A 22,494-nucleotide genomic window follows, 5' to 3' on the forward strand; every position below is an offset into this window, starting at 1 on the left:
GTGATTTTTAAGGATTTTAATTCTTTTAATAAATTTAGAAGTATTCAATCAAGATTTTAAGTGATTATCTGAAATTCAATGTCTATTTAATAAATTTTTTAAAATAGTTTATTAAAATCCTTATAAATCCGATTCAATTAGGATTTTAAAGAAATTTATAACATTCCAGGTGTATTCAATTAGAAATTGATTTTAAAGAATTTAAGAAAGTTGAGGAATTTGAAGGAATTTGAGAGATTTCGTAGTGTATTTTAAGTATCCGCAAATCTCATCTCTTCAATGAGATTTCGAGGGAATTGAATCAAAATTTTATATGGAATCTCTACAAATCAATTAAACTCCATAAAAATCCATGAATTTATAAATCCATTAAAATCTCTCAAATTCTCAATTTGAATACACTCCCATAAACTGTTTAACTCGGGTGATACGGCTTTAGCCATGGCCAACAGGACAACGATCACGTCCGCAACTAATCAACAGGTACTAAGAAAGACAAGATTGGGAGGAAACAGCCAATCGAGTCCTTCCTCCTCCAGCTATATAAGCAGTACAATCCTCACTGCTTAAAAGCACTTTTTCTATTTTTTGGGTCCGTGTGTTTAAAGCAAAGTAATCAGTTGGATTCCATGGCATTAGCATTGAGCTGCATTAGTACAAAATCTAGTGTGTGGTCTGAATTTGAAAGAGTACTCAAACTGGTACCTTTTTGTTTAGCAGGTCCTACAATCATAAGTCTGTCCATTTATTGTCCCTGTGTATTGTCCCTGTGTGCCTTCCGTCTAGATCCTTACAACAACCAAGCATTATACAATCGTTGTGCTTGGTTTTTCTTTAGACCCCTAAATATCTAATTTATATAAATAATCCATTGAGGTATCTGTCTTTTATTATTATTATTATTATTATAACAACGAACATACTTTCCCCCTTTTTATTATATTTATTTTATTATTTTTTTGTTGTTGACATTTCGAGATAAAGGTAATGTTAGATAAATTAAATTTGTAGAATAAATCTTATAAACTAAATAATATAGAAGTTGATGATTAGATTGTTACTTAGATGTTAATTAATGACTTATTTTTTATTAGTGACAAATCATTTAGTTTACAAATTTAGTTTACCTAACATTATTCTCGAAATAATTAGCGTGCACAGTTTACATTTCTATTGTTTACATTACAGAGAAGTACAACATGACTATTTTATAGTGTCAATAAACAATTCCTTTTTCTTTAGATCGGAATTTTGTCTATTTTATTTGGTAACCAACTAACCGATCGATTGTTTATCTTGAAACCTTTCCAAGTGTTTTTTTTTTTTTTAAATTCAAAACTTAACTAGCAGAAGGTGATTTTCTTATAAGCACAACTTACCAAACTAAGCCTAAATACGTAATGCAACAATATTTGGCATGCTAATGAATATTGGATTCTTGACATTACCATTTTACAAGTTAAGAGCTTGCATGAAATCTCAAATTAGTAAGGATAATTTGTATTCAATACATGGAACGGAATTATGGGAATATGATGGTCTCTTCCCCTTCGGAATTGAGGCTTATAAGCACTAATTTACCTAATCCTTTAAACTAACACTGATGAACTTATTTACCTAATCCTCTATACTTTCAGTTCCATTCTCAGTTTTGATGCCTTGCCCGCCCCACTTCCGGACGCGCGTTGATGCTTGCTCCACCTGCGATTTGGTTTTGATATGAACAAACAATGAAATGCAAAAACCGAAGTTGAAGTTTTGAAACAAACTATGGATTACCTCTTTGTTCCAGTTGGTTTTGTAAAGTATAATTAGCAGAAGTAGGGTTTGAAGAACAGTTCCACATATCATGCCCACCCAGAATCCCTGCAACATGAGTCGCATAGCTCATCACAAACACTTTATATATATAGGCTTGTTGAAAGGAAAAAAACCATTTAATTACCTTGACTCCCCAGTTTGCAACATGGCAAAGAAGGTATCCAAAAGGAAGACCAAAAATGTAGTAACAACCCAAGTTTATGTAGGCAACCATTGTTTGCCATCCACATCCAACTGCAACACCTTCAAGAACAAGCAAGTCAACATGGGATTAAAATATGCTCGCGTGCGCACGTACGAATACACATCTATTATCGATTTGATGTGCATGTTCGATTTTTGTTATTATGTATATATATGACATGCATAATGCCATGGACGTAAAATTGATACCTGAGATTACTAGTTGGACACTGTTGAGCACCATAGTTATACCAAGAAGATATGCCAACTTAGAAACCGCTTGTTGCAACTCCTTGTCACTTGTGAAAATCATGGCGAAGTCATCTTTAGTTATCAAAATAATAGTCATGAAAAGAATTCCAATTAGGAGAGACTGAAGTACTGTCACATAAATAGAGTATTTTGTTGCCCTAGGACGTCCTGACCCAAGCTCATTGGAAACACGAACACTGCATAAAAAAATAAAGATATTATAAACACTACAATAATCAATGAGAAGTGCAAAATAAATATCAGAGACCTACTAGTCTAATGCATTACCTTATTGCAATATAGATTCCAACAAACAACATTGCCTCCCACCCGTTGATGTTCATGCTGTGGAGACACAAAAGAGAAAGAATGCTATTAGAAATCAAAATCTATCATGTAACATAAAAAGGATAACTTACCTGCCATATATGAGCATTGTCACGTATATTAACTTTTACAGACAACAGTGCATTATTACCAAGTAACATCTATTTATAAAAAGGATATTACTTACCAAATAGAAAGGGAACCAAGAGCTATAACTGCGTTAGGAAGACGGCCTGTGAGAATGAGTATACTCATCATGTACCAAATCTCAAGGCAGAGCATGGCCGCAGACGCAAGAGAAAGTCTCACAAACGCCCACATCTCATTCAATGCCATCCATGAAAATCCAGTCCAACCCTCTTTGCACCAACCCATAATATACACAACCTGTGCAATTGCAATCGCCCATCTTGTGATGTTAAATGACACAGCTGCCCCCAATGTGCCCCAATTAAACACATACATGAAGAGCGCTATCATTCCAATGTGTATGACCAGGGCCAACATTGCAATCCATGCCAGCATCTTCACCTTCCTCTGAGCCTGGAGGAACTTCTGAGCTGGGAAATTTATGGCAAGTGAGAACAATTGGGGGATTATTTGGAGTGTGAATTTTCCTGCTAGATTCGCTATGTCGTCTTCTTGGCCTAGCAACTTTAAAATTGGTGCCGCGAAGATGTAAATCGGCAAAATGAAGAGGGTGGTTACAAATAGGATTATCCAGGATCGTTGCAGGTAAATCCCAAGCATATGAACTTGTCCAGCGCCAAATGCTTGTCCACACAAGGTCTCTAGAGCACTCGCCATCCCAAGCTAAAAGTTCATTTCGTACAAAAAAGATTTTGTATTTAACCATTGATAATTTGGCAACATATAACATATACTATGTAGGGTTATTAGGACAATTTCAATAATATCACATATATACAGTATAGTACTAATTTCGTTGTTAGATTTTCGGCATTGGGACGTTTCAATGCGTCAATATGTTCTTGCCAAATATACAGTATAGTACTATCTTGACGTATATAAAGTCGTACCATATATAACATAAATCTACATAATTATTAGGGCAATAGTTCTACGAAAATTTAACAACATAACATGTCAAGTAACTTTGCGTGCATGAGAGAAGAGGAATTACGGGGAACAAGATTAAATACCATCAGTCCATCAGTGAATGTGGAAATCACGGCTAAAGAAATAGAGATAGCGGAGAGCTGGATAGTTCCTAGATGACCGGCAAAGAGCAGGATGACTGCGTTAGTCCCGTACATACATATGATGGTGATCACTGCCGAACCGGCCATTTGCCACAACTTCACCGTCTCTATCCAAAACATACTTCGGAGCGCATCAAAGCTCTTCACCTGCGCATAGTCTTCGTTCCCGCCTACATAAAGAGGAGGTTTATTGCTCAACTCAGTGGCGCCGGCAGCAGCTGTGTGAAGCGGCGGCTCCTGCTCCTCCATTAGGTTAAGTGTAAGATTAAAGTTTGAGAGTTTTCGCTGTGTTCAGGAGTCACACACACACGGTCTTAAATATATAGATTTGGAAATTGTGAAATTTACTTCAACTGTATTAATCTGATTGTATTATTAATACAAGAATCTCTATAATATATCTGATTGGTACAAAATAAGCAAGTAATCCATGATTCTCGCCCTTATTAAGGTTGATTAAAGGGTAACAAGGGAAAGTATCGTAGAAAAATCGTTGATTTTCTCAACGCATGGACCATGGATTCATGATCGAACTATTGTAGAAATTATACAACTTAGATTTCATTGATGGAAAAGGTGAAAATACATACACGTCTGACTTGGTGTACAAGTATAGTTAACTTAGAATACAAGAGTACATTCACAAGAAAGATACAATAATAACTCATAAACCTAACGGGGAACGGTTTACTTGGACGGCAATAATCATTTGAACATCACTAACTAATGGCCCTAATTAGGATGGAAAGTAGCCACTTAGTACTACAATCTCATGTACAGTCTCATGGTATTTGATAGAGATTTTACCTTCTGCAAAAGTAGGAATAAAAACACTTAAAAATACTACAAGGTAGTTGTAGTATAAATGGCTCAAGTAAGGTCGTTTTCCGCAGGGATTGAATGAATAATTTGTATTTAAACTAATTCTTAATTAAATGTTTGAAAACAAAGTTTAAAAGAGGTTGATTTAATGACCTAAAATATTAAAAACGAATTTAATTAAAAACAATTAAATAAATTGACAAAGTAAAGAAAACAAAAGAAAATAGTTTTGCAAAACAAATTGTAAAAGCCTAGGGTTCCGCCGTTTCCTCAACAATCCTATGTAAATTTATCAATACTTAATGAATTACCCATGCAACTTTGAATGTTAGGTTTTCCTAATGCATATTCTACTCGTGGTATTCAAGCTAGAACGTATATCAAACATGCAATTTGTCTGTGGTGTTCAGATCAAAAATAAACATGCATGACTCATTACACTTTGTGAAAACCCTTTGAAAAACCATGCAACCCCTAAGACGTGGTATTCATCCTAGGTGAAACTACAACTATTAATCACAAGAAGCAATACTCAATTCCCCAGTGGTATTCCGACCGAATTGCATCCGATTACTTATCTAAACATCCTAATGGTAGCTAAGCATTAAGATATAGAGACTATTTAAAGTACAGTGATTAAAAATTCAAAGTATACATGCATAATATCATAAGCAATTAAATAAAAACTACATATTCATGCTAAGGCTCAAGGCATCGTTCTAGCAAACGTAAATTAGTTACAAACAACCATAAAACAAAAGGAATTTATTAAAAATATGGATAGAAAACACCTTGAAAATAAACTTGAATCTTCAAAACCTAGCAAAGTATTGATGCGTGTGTTCCCCCCCCCCTCCTCCTTCTAATGGCTAAAAAGTCTTATTTATACTACTATAAAATAAAACCCTACCTTGAAAAAGTCTTAAAATAAACTAGGAAACATAATTAAATTATAAAACAGAAAATAAAAGGTTTCCTATTTAAACTACAATTTGGAGTTCACAGAAATTCAAACTTTTGACTGACCAAATAAACTCATTTGGTCCCAAAAGGTCTCTTTTGAAAGTTGGAGACGTCCCCTACAAATCCTCAGAATGAATTTTCCTCAAAATATGCCATCTTGACCTTCAAAATACCCAAAACGTCTAGAAACGTCAATCTAGAAAAGTTGTGCACTGAGTCTTTATTTCATCGCCACAGTCAAACGGCTTGGTAGAAAAATCTAGAATTTTGATACAATCATCTTGAAAGACTCACAAACATCCTCCAATTGGAATTACTCCAAAATTCATCCGTTTGGTTACTTTTTGCTCCAAAGGAAATCGAATGTCCTACATTGAAAATATATAATAAAGTATCAAATTTCTACCAAAATAACCAATAAATTAATACTAAGAATAGGGTAAAATATATAGTATAATATCACTTCATAAGTATTCCTCTTCACTTAAAAGTGAGAGGTCTTAGATTCGAATCTCGTGGATGGCGAATTCAATACTAAATTAGGCTGCCAATTGTATGCCTTTGCCAAACTCCCCATCCCCTTAGTGTAAAAATATCGATGTACTAAAAAAAAAATTAGGATGGAAAGCAATTAAGATTAAGGCACCATGTTCTATAAGTGAAAAGTTGTAGGGTTTATATGTGATGAGCCTTGTTATTTAGTGAATAATATGTGAACCCTTATTAATACTTTAAAATAGTCATTATGTATTAAAAAAGAAGGATGTGATAATTGTATTGAGGTGACAATACCGTTTTTATGATTTGTGCTTATTTGTAATTATGGAGAAGTTTGTTGGTGTTGGTTGTCACTCCGTATGTGGTATCAGTATTCACTCATCTTACACATTTTTTTTTATTGAAACCATGACGGTACAAATGAGATTTGATTGATAACTCATCTTACACGTGTGATTTATTAATATGACGTTCTATGTCTATAATATATGGCACTCCAAAATTTCTCGTAATTTTTCTTATGAGTAGAAATAGGAAGCATAAATACTAGATGCAAAACCTAGGCATGATAACCTTTTTACCAATTAAGGGCGTACATAAAACTCAAAGTAGAAAGGATAACATAAACAAAACATATACTCACACACTACCAAAAAAACCCCTTGCAACACAAAGTAATTTTGTCGAGCAAAAGTAGTCACTCAAAGGTTTATTGTCAAAAATTAAAAACCGCTGAACAATGATATTTTGCTCAATAGAAAGTCCGATGACCATTTTGTCATGCAAAACTGCTTTGACCAACTACACTCGACGAACAACACATGCAACCCCAATAAATACCCAACTCCTTCACTCCACACCCCGTCGCCGGCGGAATCACACCTAATTCTTGCCGCCGACTAAACCTTCCTCTTTCACATGTTTTCTCCTCATCAAAATAGTTGCATCATTAAATGGAGCAAAGAATTTAATATACCCCATAAAAAAGAAAAGGGAATTTCAAGTACTTTCAGCTCCATTCACAGTTTTGATATATTTCCCTTCCCACTTCCGGACACTATTTGTTGCTTGCTCCACCTGCAATTTGAACAGAGGAAACAAAATTACAAGTAAAACCTGTTTCTTTTTACATGTAATTAAGTTTTTTTCAAATCTCATATGAACTAGCAATGAAATGAAGTAACCAAAGTTGAAGAGATTTAAAATAAAGCACTAATTAATTACCTCTTTGTTCCAATTAGTTTTGTAAAGTATGATTAGCAGAAGTATGGTTTGGAGAGTAATTCCACATATCATCCTCAGTCCCTACAATGTTAATCACATAACTCATCAATTAAAATTGGAATTAACCTGGCATCATTCAAAGTAAAGAAATAATATATTTACCATGACTCCCAAATTTGCAACATGGCAAAGAACGTATCCAAGAAGAAGTTCAAAAAGGTAGTAGCAACCAAAGTTTATATAAGCTACCATTCCCTGCCATCCACCTCCAATTGCAACACCTTGAAGAACAAAAACATGGCATCATATATATTATGCTTGCGCAATCACACACAACATAGATTTTGAGCACACAACATTTGTTCTTTGTTATATATATTAAGTATAACATGCAAACACATAGTGATTTGTTAAATAGATACATGATATTATTGGTTGGACACTCTTGAGCACCATAGTTATACCAAGAACATGCAAGCTTAGTGACCGCTTGTCGCAGCTCCTTGTCACTTGTGAAAAGTAAGGTAATATCATCTTTGGTTATTAAAATAATAATCATGAAAAGAATCCCAATTAAGAGATATTGAAATACTGTCACATAAACAACATATTTGGCTGCTCTAGGGCATCTTGATCCAAGCTCATTAGAAACACGAACAATACATAAGACAATAAAGATGTTATAAATAATCCAAAATAGTAAGAGAGAATTGCATACCAGAGAACTGCTAATCCAATGTTTCACCTTATTGCAGCATTTAATCCAACGAACAACATTCCTTCCCACCCGTTGATGTTCATGCTAAAGGAAACCCGAAAGGGGGAAAATGCTATTAGAAATCAAAGGCTCATGGACCATGAAAAAGGGAAATTACTTACATTGGATACATCATTGTAGCGGTATTAATTCCAAACTAATAACTTATTGTCATATGTTTAAATTTTTCTACACCATATTATATTATTGACTTAGAATATCATTAGAGTATCGTTCCCGGTGTGTAATAGGAAGGGTAATGGGGGCAAAAACTAAGATGGTTAATTACCAAATAGAAAGGGAACCAACGGCTATAACTGCATCAGAAAGACTGCTTGTGAGAATGAGAAGACTCATCAAGTACCAAATTTCCAAGCATAGCATGACAGCTGAGGCAAGAGAAAGTCTGACAAATGCCCAAATCTCATTGAATGCAAGCCATGAAAATCCAGTCCAACCCTCTTTGCACCAACCCGTAATATACGCAACCTGTGCAATTACAATCCCCCATCTTGTGAGGTTAAATGACACAACTGCCTCCAATGCGCCGCAATCAAACACATACATGAAGAGCGCTAGCATTCCAATGTGCATGACCGGGGCCAAGACTGCAATCCGTGCCAGCACCTTCACATTCCTCTGAGCCTGGAGGAACTTCTGAGCTGGGAAGGAAAGTTATGGAAAGTTAGAATAATTGGGGGATTATTTGGAGGGTATACTTTCCGGCTTCATTCGCTATGTCGTCTTCTTGGCCTAGCCACTTCAGAATCGGCGGCATGAGTAAGAAGCAGGTTACGAATAAGATTATCCATGAGCGTTGCATGTAGATCCCAAGCATGTGAATTTGTCCAGCACCAAATGCTTGTCCACACAGGGTCTCCAAAGCACTCCCCATCCCAAGCTAGAAAATCATTTCACATCGAACAAATAAGATTTCGTATTCAATATATTAACAATATGATAATATAACATATATATGATATACTATTGAGACTTTAGATTTAGTATTACTTTCATTGTTAGTTATGTGGTATTGTACATCAATGTTCTCTTACCAGATATATGTAGTACACTACTATTTTGACGTGTAACATATGTTTCAATATAAAAATGTACCCCAATTACAACAATAGTTATGATGAACGGTCTAATAACATGGTATGCTTATTTAAGATAAGAAGAATTAAGGGGAAGAAGATTAAGTACCATGAACCCATATGTGAAGGTGGAAATGACGGCTAGAGAAAAGATGGCAGAAAGCACAACAGTTCCGAGATGTCCGGAAAAGAGCATGATGACTGCGTTAGTCCCATACATACACATGATAGTGATAACTGCCGAACCTCCTATTTGCCACAACTTCACCGTCTCTATCCAAAACATACGCCAGAGCGCATCAAAGCTCCTCACGGGCGCATAGTCTTCAGTCTCACCTTCGTACATAGGATGCTTACTGCTCAACTCGGCCGTGCTGCCGGCAGCTGTGTCGAGTAGCGGCTCCTCCATTTAGTTAGGCGTAAGATCTTAGTTTGAGAGTTTGGTACCTAATTGTATATGTGGTTTACAGTAGCTTTTCTTTATTGCTCCTCTCCCCAGGGTGTTCACAGTCGCACAAACATGCGTTGTCGATCATGATCGAATTGCCGACTTATATAATGTATAAAATACAGTGTTGTAAACTTGGGGCTCACGTGATGACTTTAGATTGCCACATACTATCAGAACAATTTAAGAAAGACATCACATCATGCGTTGGTAGGTTTTGGTCTTCCAACTTTTATATTTTATATTACTGGCAACTAGGAAAGGGGTTGAATGAAGAAATGCTAGTTGGTCATTAGCCTATAAAAACGTGAGCAGCAAGCGTTCCAATGACAGAGGAAAAATATTAGTGAGCTATGCCAAGATTAGAGAGACGAGAGAAAAATAATTGAAAGTAAATTTTTGTATTCTTATTATTTCAAATAATAAAAGAAATTATTGTTGTTGATCCCGTAATGTAAGCACACTTGTCAAACTCATAAATATAATGTCTTATTTATTTTATATATCACTGCACATATATTGTATATTTCACAACATAGAAGAATTTTAACTAATCTTAAAATTAATTATAATTGAATCTAGCTAGTATTTCAATTTTCTGTTCTCACATCAAGTGAATTAATGCGACGCCAACTACTTATTTGGTCAATCTATAATTTAATCTTGTGATATGAATTGTTCATATTATAAAGTCTTCAATCAAATGTCATCCATTCAATATCTTTTGTTAAACTAAGCCATAGCCTACCGTTGCCTACTTTCATGGAATATGATATTAACGGACAGGAAAAATCTGAAGATGGAAAGACAAGCAAATGAAAGCAAAGTCGATAATATCATAGTAGTGCGGCACAAAGAGAGAGAAGTCAAAAGCAAGGATCATGAGGCGGGAGGCAGTAGGAAGAGGAATCCTTCAAGCCTGTTTGGTGAGTTGGTTGGTATAAAGTTGTGACCAAGTAAAATAGGCTTGACTCAAGTTCGTTGTTTGTTGTGTTAAAATGTAAGATACACAAGATTAGATATGATGAGTTATGAATCCACAATAGAGTGAGTTATTTAACCCGTCCATATACACAGGCTACAAATTTCAGTCTCATCCAACCCACCAAACAATCCCTCTAAACCTAACCAAGCAGTCCTAACCCATGCCTATGATCGTCTGCTAGGTTGGAATTTACTGTTTGATTTTAATTATGTTTTATGGATCTCATGATCCATTATCTTATACAAAAACCAAGTTTTATCTTCTTAAGTGAGATCGGCTTGATCCATTATATTATACATGAAATATATTCTGCTTGAGCCATTTCATGAAACCATTCATAAATGCATGTTACCCATGTCCATGCAATGTTGCGGGTGAGAGTAATCAAACTCAAAATCTCGGGTACAAAGGAACATAGTCTAAACCATTTAAGTTTTGAGGTAGAAACTTTGAAACTAATCTTTAGTGTGTATGCCATGTAATTCTGTCAATTACTTGTCTTGCATTGACACGTATAATGCGGAACGTGTAAGAAGATTATTTGTTTCATATGAAGTAAAGAAGCAGCAAATTACACAATCTCAGCCTAATTACACAATTTAGGCCTAGTAACACAACCATCACCCTATTACTTAATCAAGTCCTAATTACATAGCTTACTCATAATCACATAACCAAAGCTTAATTACAGACTAGAGAACTTCAGTCAGGTCATTGTGGTAACCAATTGGCCCAAACAAAGGAAATGATGCTCGGTTTCTTGCCTCAGTCTACGGCCCATAAAATGTTGGGCCAAAAATTGATGGCTGTTTTCTGGGCTCTTTAGGTCAGCCAGGGTCCATGGACCATAAAATTTGGTGGCACAACTCATTGGCCCATTTCAAGTTAGCAGCATCCGATCTTCATTTTGTTGAACGAGACTCCACACACAGATTCAAAGACGATATATATTTGTAATGAAATCAAAGCTAAATTGTAGCAAATTGTAGTTTTTTTGCGGTATTTTAACGACCCGGTGTAAAAATGGTTTGTTGAATAAAACAATTCAAATTTTAAAAAGAAAATTAGGAAAAAAAACACTAAACAGAAATGGCTTGCAAATTACATTTAACAGGGTATCTTAACTAGGGAGTGACCCATCATTTCCACTGAGTGTTGCTGACGTGGGACGTGCACTGACAACGTAGAGTGCAAATAAGTGGAGGATATGTGGTTAAAAGCGAATCTAACCCATGAATCGAACGGTTTTGATTCGATCTCTCAATTCTAGTTGCTTCAGTCTCCGAGAAGCAGATGTGATTGTTGCTGCAGTTTGGGTGTTGTGTTCCGCCCTTTCTATTCGTTCAGTTCCTCATCTGTCATAGCCCGTCCGGTAGCTTTGATGGAAGAAATTCAGAGAAAATCTATTTCCATCATTGTATGGCCTTGATTAATACAAAAATTACCACAACATTGACATAGTATGACATTTTACATTGTTCTAAATTCACGTCCATGAGATTGGAACACGGTGTAAGGGGGTGAATATACTACTATGTCTAACATGCCGTATTCTGAATGCAAAATATTGTTATTTTGAAAACATCAAAACGTTGATCACCTTCAATTAACAGCTATTTTATTGAATGAAAAAATAAAATTAATACCATACAATTTTGATTAACCACATGTGTGAGTCATAGGAGGCGAGTTTTGGTGTAATGGACATGTTGTTCCTTTGTGACTAAAAGGTCACGAGTTCGAGTCATAAAAATAGTCCCTTTGCAAAGCCAAGGTATGACTGCGTATGAAAGACATTCCCCTTTCTTGTTCCTTACAAAGTGAAGACCATTGTGACCTTAGGATCGCCCTTTTTACACGTGAGTTATAGAATTTGTTTCTGTAGCAGCTCCTAATTTTGTAAAAAAAATAAGAATTAAAAATTAAAATGTAGCTCTCCATTGCACATGACTCATTTCAAAATAAGAAAAAGATTGCTAGTGGTTGAAGGGAAATACTTAATTACAATAAACACTGTAATTAATCACAATGACCGGCTATAGCAGGTGAGGAACTAAGCGAATAGAAAAAGTGGAAGAGATCCAGAGAAGATCTCTTTCCTGAGTTATTTAGGCAAACAAGGTTTAACCTGCTCTTGCATGGTAAACGGTATGCTTTGAAAACTTGGTTTTGACGAGAAATTACATGCAATTGGAACGTCCAAATGACAATGTCTCCAAACATAATATCACGTTGTCAATGACCAAGTTATGGGACACGACGGTGCTTGATAAATGTAGAATATCAACAGCTAGACGTACTGATTGCATTCAAGTTTATTTCCCTCCTCTCGTTTTGGTCTCTCTGAGACAGTCACTTCCTATTCAGTCATCGCTTTCTGGTCACCGTAAGGCTTTAAAGACGTGGTTATGAAACTCATAACGGCAAAAACTGAAATGGGTGACCCTAGTGACAGCTATATATAAAAGGGCCAAAGAAAATAAATATATAAAAGGAAGCAAATAGTTTTCGCATTTGGCCATAATCATCAACTAATTTTATGGAAACTACTATGATGTGGCTCAGTAGTTGGGGATGAATTTCATGCTCGTATTCCACACGGCATGTATGTTTCAGGTTCGATGGTAGCCAAAGGGAGACTGAAATGCCTGTGTAAGACTTTCTAGCTCCCAAAAAGATGGATTGCGTAACAAAGCCGCCAAGTAGTCCCCTTTTGAAGTAGTGCATCAACTAATTTTATGGATATTGTTTTTTTTTTTTTAACAAACGATATTATTTACACTAAGGAGGAGGGGGTGGGCTTAGACACACAATGGGCTAGCAATATTATGGTTCAAATTCGCATTTGCCAAGAATCGAACATAAAACTTCTTACTACCACTATATCGTAGTACTATGTAGCAAACTATATTATCTACGCTTTATATAATTGTTAAGTGCACAATTAAAGCATTGATCAAATTGATTCAACATCATAAAATGGTAAATTACATTTTACCACATCAGGTTTGGGATCGATTTCAATTCTTTACAATATCTTTAAAACATTTCACTTTCATACCCCTAAGTACTATTTTATTTCAGTATAATATATCTGTTACATTTTCTATCAATTGATCCGTTAAAAACTGACGTGTTGCCACATTTGTGCACATGGCAAAAATAATAATTTTTTATTACCCTATTGGAAAAACAAAAAAAAAAAACAAAAAAACAAAAATTGAAAACCCATAATCTTCATCCCCTACCTCCCTCCCTCCCTGCACCTTTCATCCCTCCCTCTCCACGCCCCTTCCTCCCTCCTTGCACCTTCATCCCTTCCTCACCATGGACCAAACATTGCAAATCCCTACAATTACACGTGCCATGGCTTGAAACAAAACCCAGCATATCCAAATCCAAAAACCGATTAAAAAATAAAAAAAATAAAAAAAAGTTGAAACCCATTCCCCCAACCCTCCTCCACTCTCCTCACTCACTCTCTCAAACCCCAAACCCCCAAATCCAAAAACCATTTCACCCGCCATAGTCTCACAGCTCCCACCACCACCAACAATGGCAGTGACCGACTTCTTCGTCGACTAGATCACGACGGAGCTCCTGAAAAGTTTATTCGTCATCTCCCACAAGTAATGCCACAACAGAGGAACCGCCGAGGAACTCAAAACCTCAGTTGAGCAGCTCTTCCCTATAATCCAAGAAATCAAGTACTCTGGCATCGAGCTACCGGCCAAACGGCAGTTCCAGGTCGACCGCATGTCGGAAGTTCTCCAAAACGGCCTCGACCACATGATTTTTGGGAGGGAGGATTTGTGGGATTGGGTTGCAGGTAATGGGGGAGGCTAGGGAGGGAGAAGAGGGGTGGGGTTTTGGGTTTTCAAGGTTTTTTTTTTTTTTTTCAATAAGGTAATAAATAAATAAAAATTGCCACGTGGCATAAATTTGGCAGTCAAATGACACAAATGTGTCAGTCATGTCATCTTTTAACGGATCAATAGATGGAAAATGTAACGGATATATTATATTGAAATAAAATAGTACTTAAGGTATGAAAGTGAAATTTTTTAAAGATATTATAAGGAATTGAAATCGATCACAAACCTAAAATGATAAAGTGTATAATTTATTCTAATAAAAATCAAAATTGTAATTTGCAACGACCAAGCATTCACAACCAAAATCCTCGTGAGCAGACAATAACGTGTGGTCCGTCGAAATGGACTGACTGGTTCATGCGTACAGATTTTGGGGTTTTTTCTTTTTGGTGTTGACAATGTGATGAGCTCTATAGCTATTTTATATTTGATGTGGTCCTGAAACTTGATGATATGACATTGGACGAATATATAATATACATTTAATTTCTCTAATTAAATAATAGATCGTTATTTAGTTTTGCGTTCTAATGATATTTTTTTTAGGATGTGCTATTCACACACATTTATTAATTTTTATCCGTTGATCTTCTTCAATTCATTCGATCCGACAGTTGAAAACAAAAAAAATGTGAGAAAAGTAAAAAGGGGCACACCCCTTCCTCTTAACTTTTATGTGAGATGTCTTAAATTTAATTATTGTCAAATGTCAATTTAAATCATATTATTCGAATTTGAATTATATTATTGTAAGCTCATTATGAGATTTAACATTCTCCTACCCTTTAGTAGGTATAATATCGTTTGTTAAGAAAAAATAATAGAACAAATTTAATTCGTTTTTATTACATAATATTTAGTGCGAAAGTTGCCCAAGTGCATGGGCTTACGGCCGAAATCGTCCCTAGTAGAGGGGTTGAAGAAGGAAAGAAATGTTCAACGAACCTAGAAGGCTAGATGCTAGGCTAAAATTGAGCATGAGATTTGAACGAGCAACCGACATAGTGGTGGTAAATCGTGATCATCACATCTCATGCTAATAATATAAAGATATGTATAAGTTTATCTTTGCATATTCTTTTAATATTGGCACTGAACACCACAATAGTGTTATACTCATTCTCAACATCCACCGTATTTATAGTGGACCAGTACTTCTAAATTCTAACACAATATTGAAAAGTACTTATAAGTTATATCTCCTCATTTTTATTATAAAACTCAATCTTAAGCTATCAAAGTTGATGCCGAAACGGAATGATAACACTAGCTAGCAAGATAATGGAATCCAAACTTTATTGCATAACTGAGAATGATTTAGTCTAGCAAACGCAACAGCAACAAAATTAACCATTCGTTATTAAATGGAATATAGTTAATAACCGCTTCTATCGATACTCCTTTATGTTTTTCTTGTATTAAACAGGTTTTCATTTATTTTTCATCAGGATAATTTGATTATTATTTTTATTATGTTTGAGTGTCGTGGCCTTGAATCGAAATATTTAACGAGGAAAACGAATAAGAGTATCAAACTTGATATTATATAAAATGATTACTTTAACTATATATATATATATTAAACGAGGAAAACGAATAATATGAAACCTTTACACTCATGCGTGTGATGTGTACATCAGTTTAATACTAATTAATAACACACTTACCATCATACCACACTCAATGCTTTTAATATATATTATTACTAAAACGGTGTTAATAAAATTTTTATATGGGTTTTGATATTTGAATTTTGTGAAACTAATTAATATTACTTATCAAATATTTGATAAAATTGCATGCAATATTTGATCTGAAACTAATGTTTTGACGAGTCGCTCACGCATAATAAGACGGCTCTTAACCGTTGATGCGTATAAAACTTAGGAATGCATTAATCGCTTCGACATATAAGATGTATGAAGAATCACAATTAATATAATAAATATGAGTAGTGTTTATTGTTTGTGGTGCATTTTGGGATGAGAAATGTCAATGAGACTTCCTTAAATACGAGACTCTCTATCACCTCATGTTTTTATCACAATGTTTCATAATTCGACGTTAAACTTCGAGATGGTAGAGAATCTCCTTAAGAAAAGAAATGCTAAGGGGACTCTCTCAAAGTAGGACTCTTCATGAACTTTCTGCTACATCACATTTTCATGTAAATTTTCATGCTAATATTATAAAATATTATGCAAAAACCTTGAAATGACATAAAATTTATAGAGAGTTTCACTTTTGAAAGAGTGCGTTTCCCATATATATATATATATATATATATATATATATATATATATATTGTCAATGGGAAGTGAAAAAAGACATAAAATCATCTTATTAAGTAATCGAACAAGACATGTCATATCACCTCGCGCAAAAAAAGTTTTGATTAAGTCACTCACGTGTGAACGACTGTCTCTAAAGAACAATATAGGTGTAGTTTTGATTTACAATTTGAAGAGGTCAACCGTGGCTGAAATCCTTTTGACATTGAAACTGCTGGAGAAACGAATTTGAAGCAACAGTTGCCGCACCAAATTGCGGACAGGTAGCTTACTTCTTGCATGAGCTGTGACCTCTTGGACCATTGAAAATCTCACATTCCATTTTTATGACACAGTGTGGCTTTCGTGTGGCGGTGGATGTCGTGTGCGCGTCACTCCTCAAATAGCGCGTAGACCTCATCCTCATGCAGTCGGCGCTCAAATGGATTCCAACGAGGAACCGGTTTTATTCCCGGTTAAATCTTCCTCTCTAGCCGAACTGGGGCCCACATTTTTAAATGACTAAGATACCTTATGACATGGATGATGACTTATAGGAGAGAGGATTCTCGCTGGATTTTATTTGTGAGAATTTCAAAGCTTATCAAATCACATTTGTTCATCGTATCGTACCGTTAGTTTTTGTAAAGTATTGTTTATGTTTAATTTTAAATACAAAATTCTATAATGATTTCTGACCGCACAATGTACAATAAACAAATTTGATTTGAAGATCTTCGGGATCTTCAAAAAGAGGATCCAGCGATGATCCTCACTCGACTTATAGTACAGATATATTATCGTTGTGGCATCTTGTAATTTTATTCTTTACCAGAAGCGATGGTGATTTCGTTAACAAAAAAAGAAGAAATACAAGGATTGTCACATGGGTATGTTCTTAAGTGACCAATTTAATGTCATAAGATAATTCAAACAAACATATAGATAAGTTCCTAATTGGCAACAACAAATACTACCGGTACTAGGCTACTAGCACAAGCCCCAAAGGTTTAGATATGCAACAAACACGGTAGAAACACCGAACCTAACTATGTACACATAATGTCACCGCCAATGAGACCACATCAAATTATTTCTGATGAGGAGGCCATATCATTTGTAAAGTGAGACATTAGCCGCTAGACGCGGTACAAACAAAACTATACTAATCCAAGAATGAATTCCACCCATCGGCTCATCTCCACTAGCGACTTTACAACTTCTGTGAGATCTGCTGCTACCGCTACCGCAAGCCAAGCAAGGGGAGAAAAATGCATGTGGCGTCTTGTATTATTGTTACAATGACATGTGTACAAATTTAAGTAGACGTGGACAAAAACTTACACATTCTTTATTTTATCGATATAGGATGTCGCCATGACAGTGTACTCGTATTATGCAAGTCTTTCTCCCTAATTATACAAACTATCATTAACACAAAGACGCTCCAATAACTGTGTAATGTGTACTCCTGCTATGTACATACGTCTCCATGTATTTTCATTATGTTCCCTACCATTGTGTCATTGTAGATCACTAACACCAAAATATATGTAAAACTCTCTTTGCATGACCTCATATTGGGCCAAAAACAAAAACGCTAAGATGGCAGAGAACCCATTATCCTTAAAAGTTTAATATATTGCCACGAATTAAGAATGTAAGAGTGATTTATCCTTCTACTGTTCTACCAACTCCTAAACAGACGGCTTTCCCTAATATTCCCTAATAAAGTAGACGACCATGCGATTACGGGTACCCTCGAAATATTGTTTTAGGTGGAGCCGGTGGGTGCATGGGGAAGAAAAGAAGTTGCAAAGGAATTTTGGTAAATTTGGATATTTATAAAGTGCTTTTTTTCTTTAAGTGCTTTTCTGGTCACAAAAATATATTCGATAAATATATGGTACAAGGAGGTTGAGTTAGGCAAGGGACAAGTCGGCAGATATATTATGTGCTTGAGACGTGTCGAGTTCTAGAGGCACTTGGTTTATGTAACTTGGATTGTTTAGTTGCTAACCAAATTGTCATGCGATTTGCTCCACACGCAACCCTCCTTAGAAACATCAAGTAGTAGTTGGCGGTGCAACTGGTGCAAATTTTCACATTGCAATGTTGCACAAATATCCAAATGAATTGAAAGCACAAGAAGGAGTTTTCACACTAATATGGTAAATTTTTCAAAAGTTCGTTCAGCGTTACAGATACTTTTATGTAACATTGTTAATTTACTTTTTTATAACATGGGAATACATCATGACATCTCAATTTTATCTTCTTCTCATATTATAACATATGGGTTAGTAAGACTATATAAAAATTTGATCGTCACAATATTAAAAATCTTCCATTTTACAAGCTTTTTGTTAGATCCCACATCGCCCAGGGAAGTGAATCTTCCATACCTTATATGTACATGCTCACCTCCATATAGCATGAGGTCTTTTGAAAGTTCACGAGCTTCGGATTCCTTAGGAACTCCGAAGTTAAGCAAAATCGCAACAAGAGCAATCACAGGATAGGTGATCCATTAGGAAGTTCTCGTATGAGTTCCCAGAAACAAAACTGTGAGGGCGTGGTCGGGGCTAAAAACAGACAATATCGTGCTACGACGAAGGCGGAACCGGGATGTGACACTTTTTGTGAAAATAATTCAGGTAAAATAGTTTTTGTTTCTTGTTTTAATTAATGGGAAGAGAAATATGAACTTCAAACTCTTCAAACATAAAAATAAAAAAATTAATTAAAATAACTATACGATAAAAATATGAGCTAGTTGCTAGTTCATGAGTTTGTGTGACATAGCTGAAACTAAAACGACTTAAACGTAGTTAAGTTCAAGTTTTATTTTTTGGTTAATGACGTATCACGTATATAATTAACATAATTATTATTATTATTATCATCATCATCATATATATAGTATTTGCGAAAATAACAATTAAATTTATTAAAAAAAAGTTTCAGCATAAATTTAAAAGACAATATAAAGACTAGCTAAATTATTATTGTGTTTATTTTTTTAACAAATTATATTATCTACACTAAGGGAGATGGGGTAGCTTAGACTCACAATGAGTTACCAATAATGTGGTTCAAATTCGCCTTTTGACGAGCAAGAGACTTCTTGCTTACAAGTAAAAAATAATATCACTAAACCGTAGTAATAATGGCCAATTTGGGATCATTGTACTTTTTAATAAATTACTTATACTTTGTTTTAAGAATAATCAGTTGCAATATAAAACAGTTGCGTATGACAAGATGTATTTTTAAAAGTGTGTATAAAAAGCAATGTCTAAGAGGATAAATAATGGCATTCTTTAAAATTAATGAGCTTGTTACAGGAATTAAAAATATTTTAAAGGCTCAACTCAGCTTTTTATTAAAGCAACTATTAAAAGTAACCTATAAGCTACTTGCTTTTAAAAGCTGTTGTCTGGAGGCCATTGATTTTAAACTAAGTTGTATATTTTATTCTTACCCAATACACTTTGACTGGTTAACTTTAAAGTGAAACAATTTTTAGTAAAAATATAATACCAAACAGAGCCTAAGTGGCTGTGTAGCCAAATTACCTACCAAATTACTTATCTGCCAATAAAAATGCAATCCCAGTGGCAATTGCAATTTGGCCTCTGAGAAAGTATAGTTGACCTAAACCTTGCCTCTTCCAATGAGGAGTCAGTTTTGTAATTTTCAATGACTTTAAAATAGTTGGTGACTGGGATTAGTGGTCAAATACTTTCCATTCTAATTAAGAAATTAAATTAAACATGAACAACCGAAAACAAGAATCAAATAAAATATTAATTAAATTTGGATCAAAATGTGTGATTATTTTTTTAATGGAAAGATGCTCAAAATTTAAATCTTATTAGCTTCCTATTTAAGCTAAATGAACAAGTTTAGTTAGGGATTATTTTCTGACCAGCATGTTGTTGTGGTTCGTCTTTTTTTTATTTTATTTTTTTATTTAATTCTCCTTTTGGGTGGGGGAATAATTAAAGACTTTGGCATTATTGTAAAACAAATTTAAGAAACGAAAGAAATGTGGGGCTTATTTATAATTTTTCAGCATCCTATGTGAGGCAATTGGAGAAGTATTTTAAACCATATTGGTACAAAATTAGGTGGAAATTAAAGATATGTGTCAATTGATTAATCTTTAAAATAAATGAGTTCAGAGAGCATATGCTTAGCTAAGTTTGTTGGAGCAAAATTGTTCTTTAATTATGCATTCAAGTTCGGATTGTCACTCTCAATAATTTAGACATCAGTTAAGAATACATGATCGTTTATAAGTGCTTTTAAAATGACTGAAAGTGTTTTTAGTGAAAATGTTATTAGAGCAATCCTATAAAAGTACTTGAAGTGCTTCACTAAAGAAACATATAAAGTACTTTTAGAATTCAAAAATATTTTATTTAAAAATGCGTCCAATCATTTTAAAAATACTTCTAAACAATCCCTAAATATGATTTTTTTTTCTTTTCATTTTTTCATTTACTCTATGCAGTGAGACCTTGAGTATGTTGCAACCACTGACACCATGACGGATGCATCATAAAATTGGGTACCAACAAATTTATGGTGAGCATCTCCCTCCTTTTTTATCCACTAAAATCCACTTTTGTCAGTTTCACTATAAATATTCGGCGGTACTATTCACGATTTTTTTTTTACTTTTAAAATATATTATGTTAATTTTTTATTATTGATTATCTTTAAATTATTTGATCTGATGATCGAAATTAAAATGAGTATGTGAAAAATAAAAAGGAATGTGTATATAACATCACTTTAAATATTTGTAGACAAAATGATGGACAAAATATTACTATTTTTATTTGTTTTCATTTCTTTATTCATGAATATTTTTGCTCACCACCCTCAAGTGCCAGTAATGCTCAACACCCTGTTTATCATTGTTCGATGAGTTTAAGTTTTAAGATTTGTGTTTATCCACTATATAAATCTCGACATTTAAACCTATATAATGGTGATAAATAAGGTGATAAACATTACAGTTACATAGAAGTGGTGGAAAAAGTATTCGCTTTGACAATGTAACACTTCATTTGTTTTTATTTTTAATGTGTTAATATATAGTTTTGGACAGTGAGGTGGATTTGCAAAGCATGAAGTGAAGGTAGCCATCTTCATGTTAAAGAAGTTTTTCTTTTCAAAATAGACTAGCTTGTGACTTCGCTACTACTGTCTATCCTTTTGGAAGGGCATAATTTATGATAAAAGAAAGTTAAATTTGTAGTTTGGTAGCATATATATTGTCTTCTTAATAAGGTAGATTTCAAGCTAAAGCTCTACAAACAGGATGTAGGAGAAATGGAAGGGACAACATTTATAGTTACCAATCTACCATGTCTCACTTTATAATTTTTTTTCCCACCCAAATTATCCATCTTGGGGGTCCCATAAAAATAATTGAACAATGCTTGTGTTACCCAAAACCAAGGGGATTATGCAAGAAAAATTTGGACCACGTAATGATAAAGTATGAGTTGATTCTTATATCGATTAGGTAAAATGATATCTCATTCAACAAGCGACGTATATTCCCTCATAATAAAATGGAAAAAACGTCTAAAACGACTCATTATGGAAACGAATAAGAAACTATTTTGATATTAGTTTTTATGTTCTACGTATTCGCTTGCGTTTGAGAGAAAACTTAGAGCATCTCCAATGAAATATGCAAAATGTATAAGAATGTGTATTTTCCATTTTT

At 34.4% G+C, this 22,494-nt stretch overlaps 2 protein-coding genes and 1 pseudogene across 2 annotated transcripts; all 3 read right to left on the reverse strand.

The window, feature by feature from the left end:
• Window positions 1–1,617: 1,617 nt before the first annotated feature.
• Window positions 1,618–4,055, reverse strand: LOC103440136 (protein DETOXIFICATION 35-like). The gene is made up of 7 exons (XM_008378804.3): window positions 3,747–4,055; window positions 2,771–3,396; window positions 2,545–2,601; window positions 2,215–2,453; window positions 1,946–2,064; window positions 1,780–1,866; window positions 1,618–1,701 (listed from the first exon to the last, which is right to left on the reverse strand). Exons 1-7 carry the CDS (start codon window positions 4,053–4,055, stop codon window positions 1,618–1,620), a joined length of 1,521 nt encoding a protein of 506 aa, XP_008377026.1.
• Window positions 4,056–6,707: 2,652 nt separating this feature from the next.
• Window positions 6,708–8,120, reverse strand: LOC103440135 (protein DETOXIFICATION 35-like). The gene is made up of 3 exons (XM_070825866.1): window positions 7,476–8,120; window positions 7,314–7,394; window positions 6,708–7,166 (listed from the first exon to the last, which is right to left on the reverse strand). Exons 1-3 carry the CDS (start codon window positions 7,563–7,565, stop codon window positions 7,089–7,091), a joined length of 249 nt encoding a protein of 82 aa, XP_070681967.1. The 5' UTR covers window positions 7,566–8,120; the 3' UTR covers window positions 6,708–7,088.
• A 209-nt stretch (window positions 8,121–8,329) lies between these two features.
• On the reverse strand, window positions 8,330–9,675 carry LOC139187554 (protein DETOXIFICATION 35-like; annotated as a pseudogene).
• Window positions 9,676–22,494: the final 12,819 nt, after the last annotated feature.

The sequence above is a fragment of the Malus domestica genome, chromosome 07 (genome assembly GCF_042453785.1).
Source record: "Malus domestica chromosome 07, GDT2T_hap1".
NCBI lineage: Eukaryota > Viridiplantae > Streptophyta > Magnoliopsida > Rosales > Rosaceae > Malus > Malus domestica.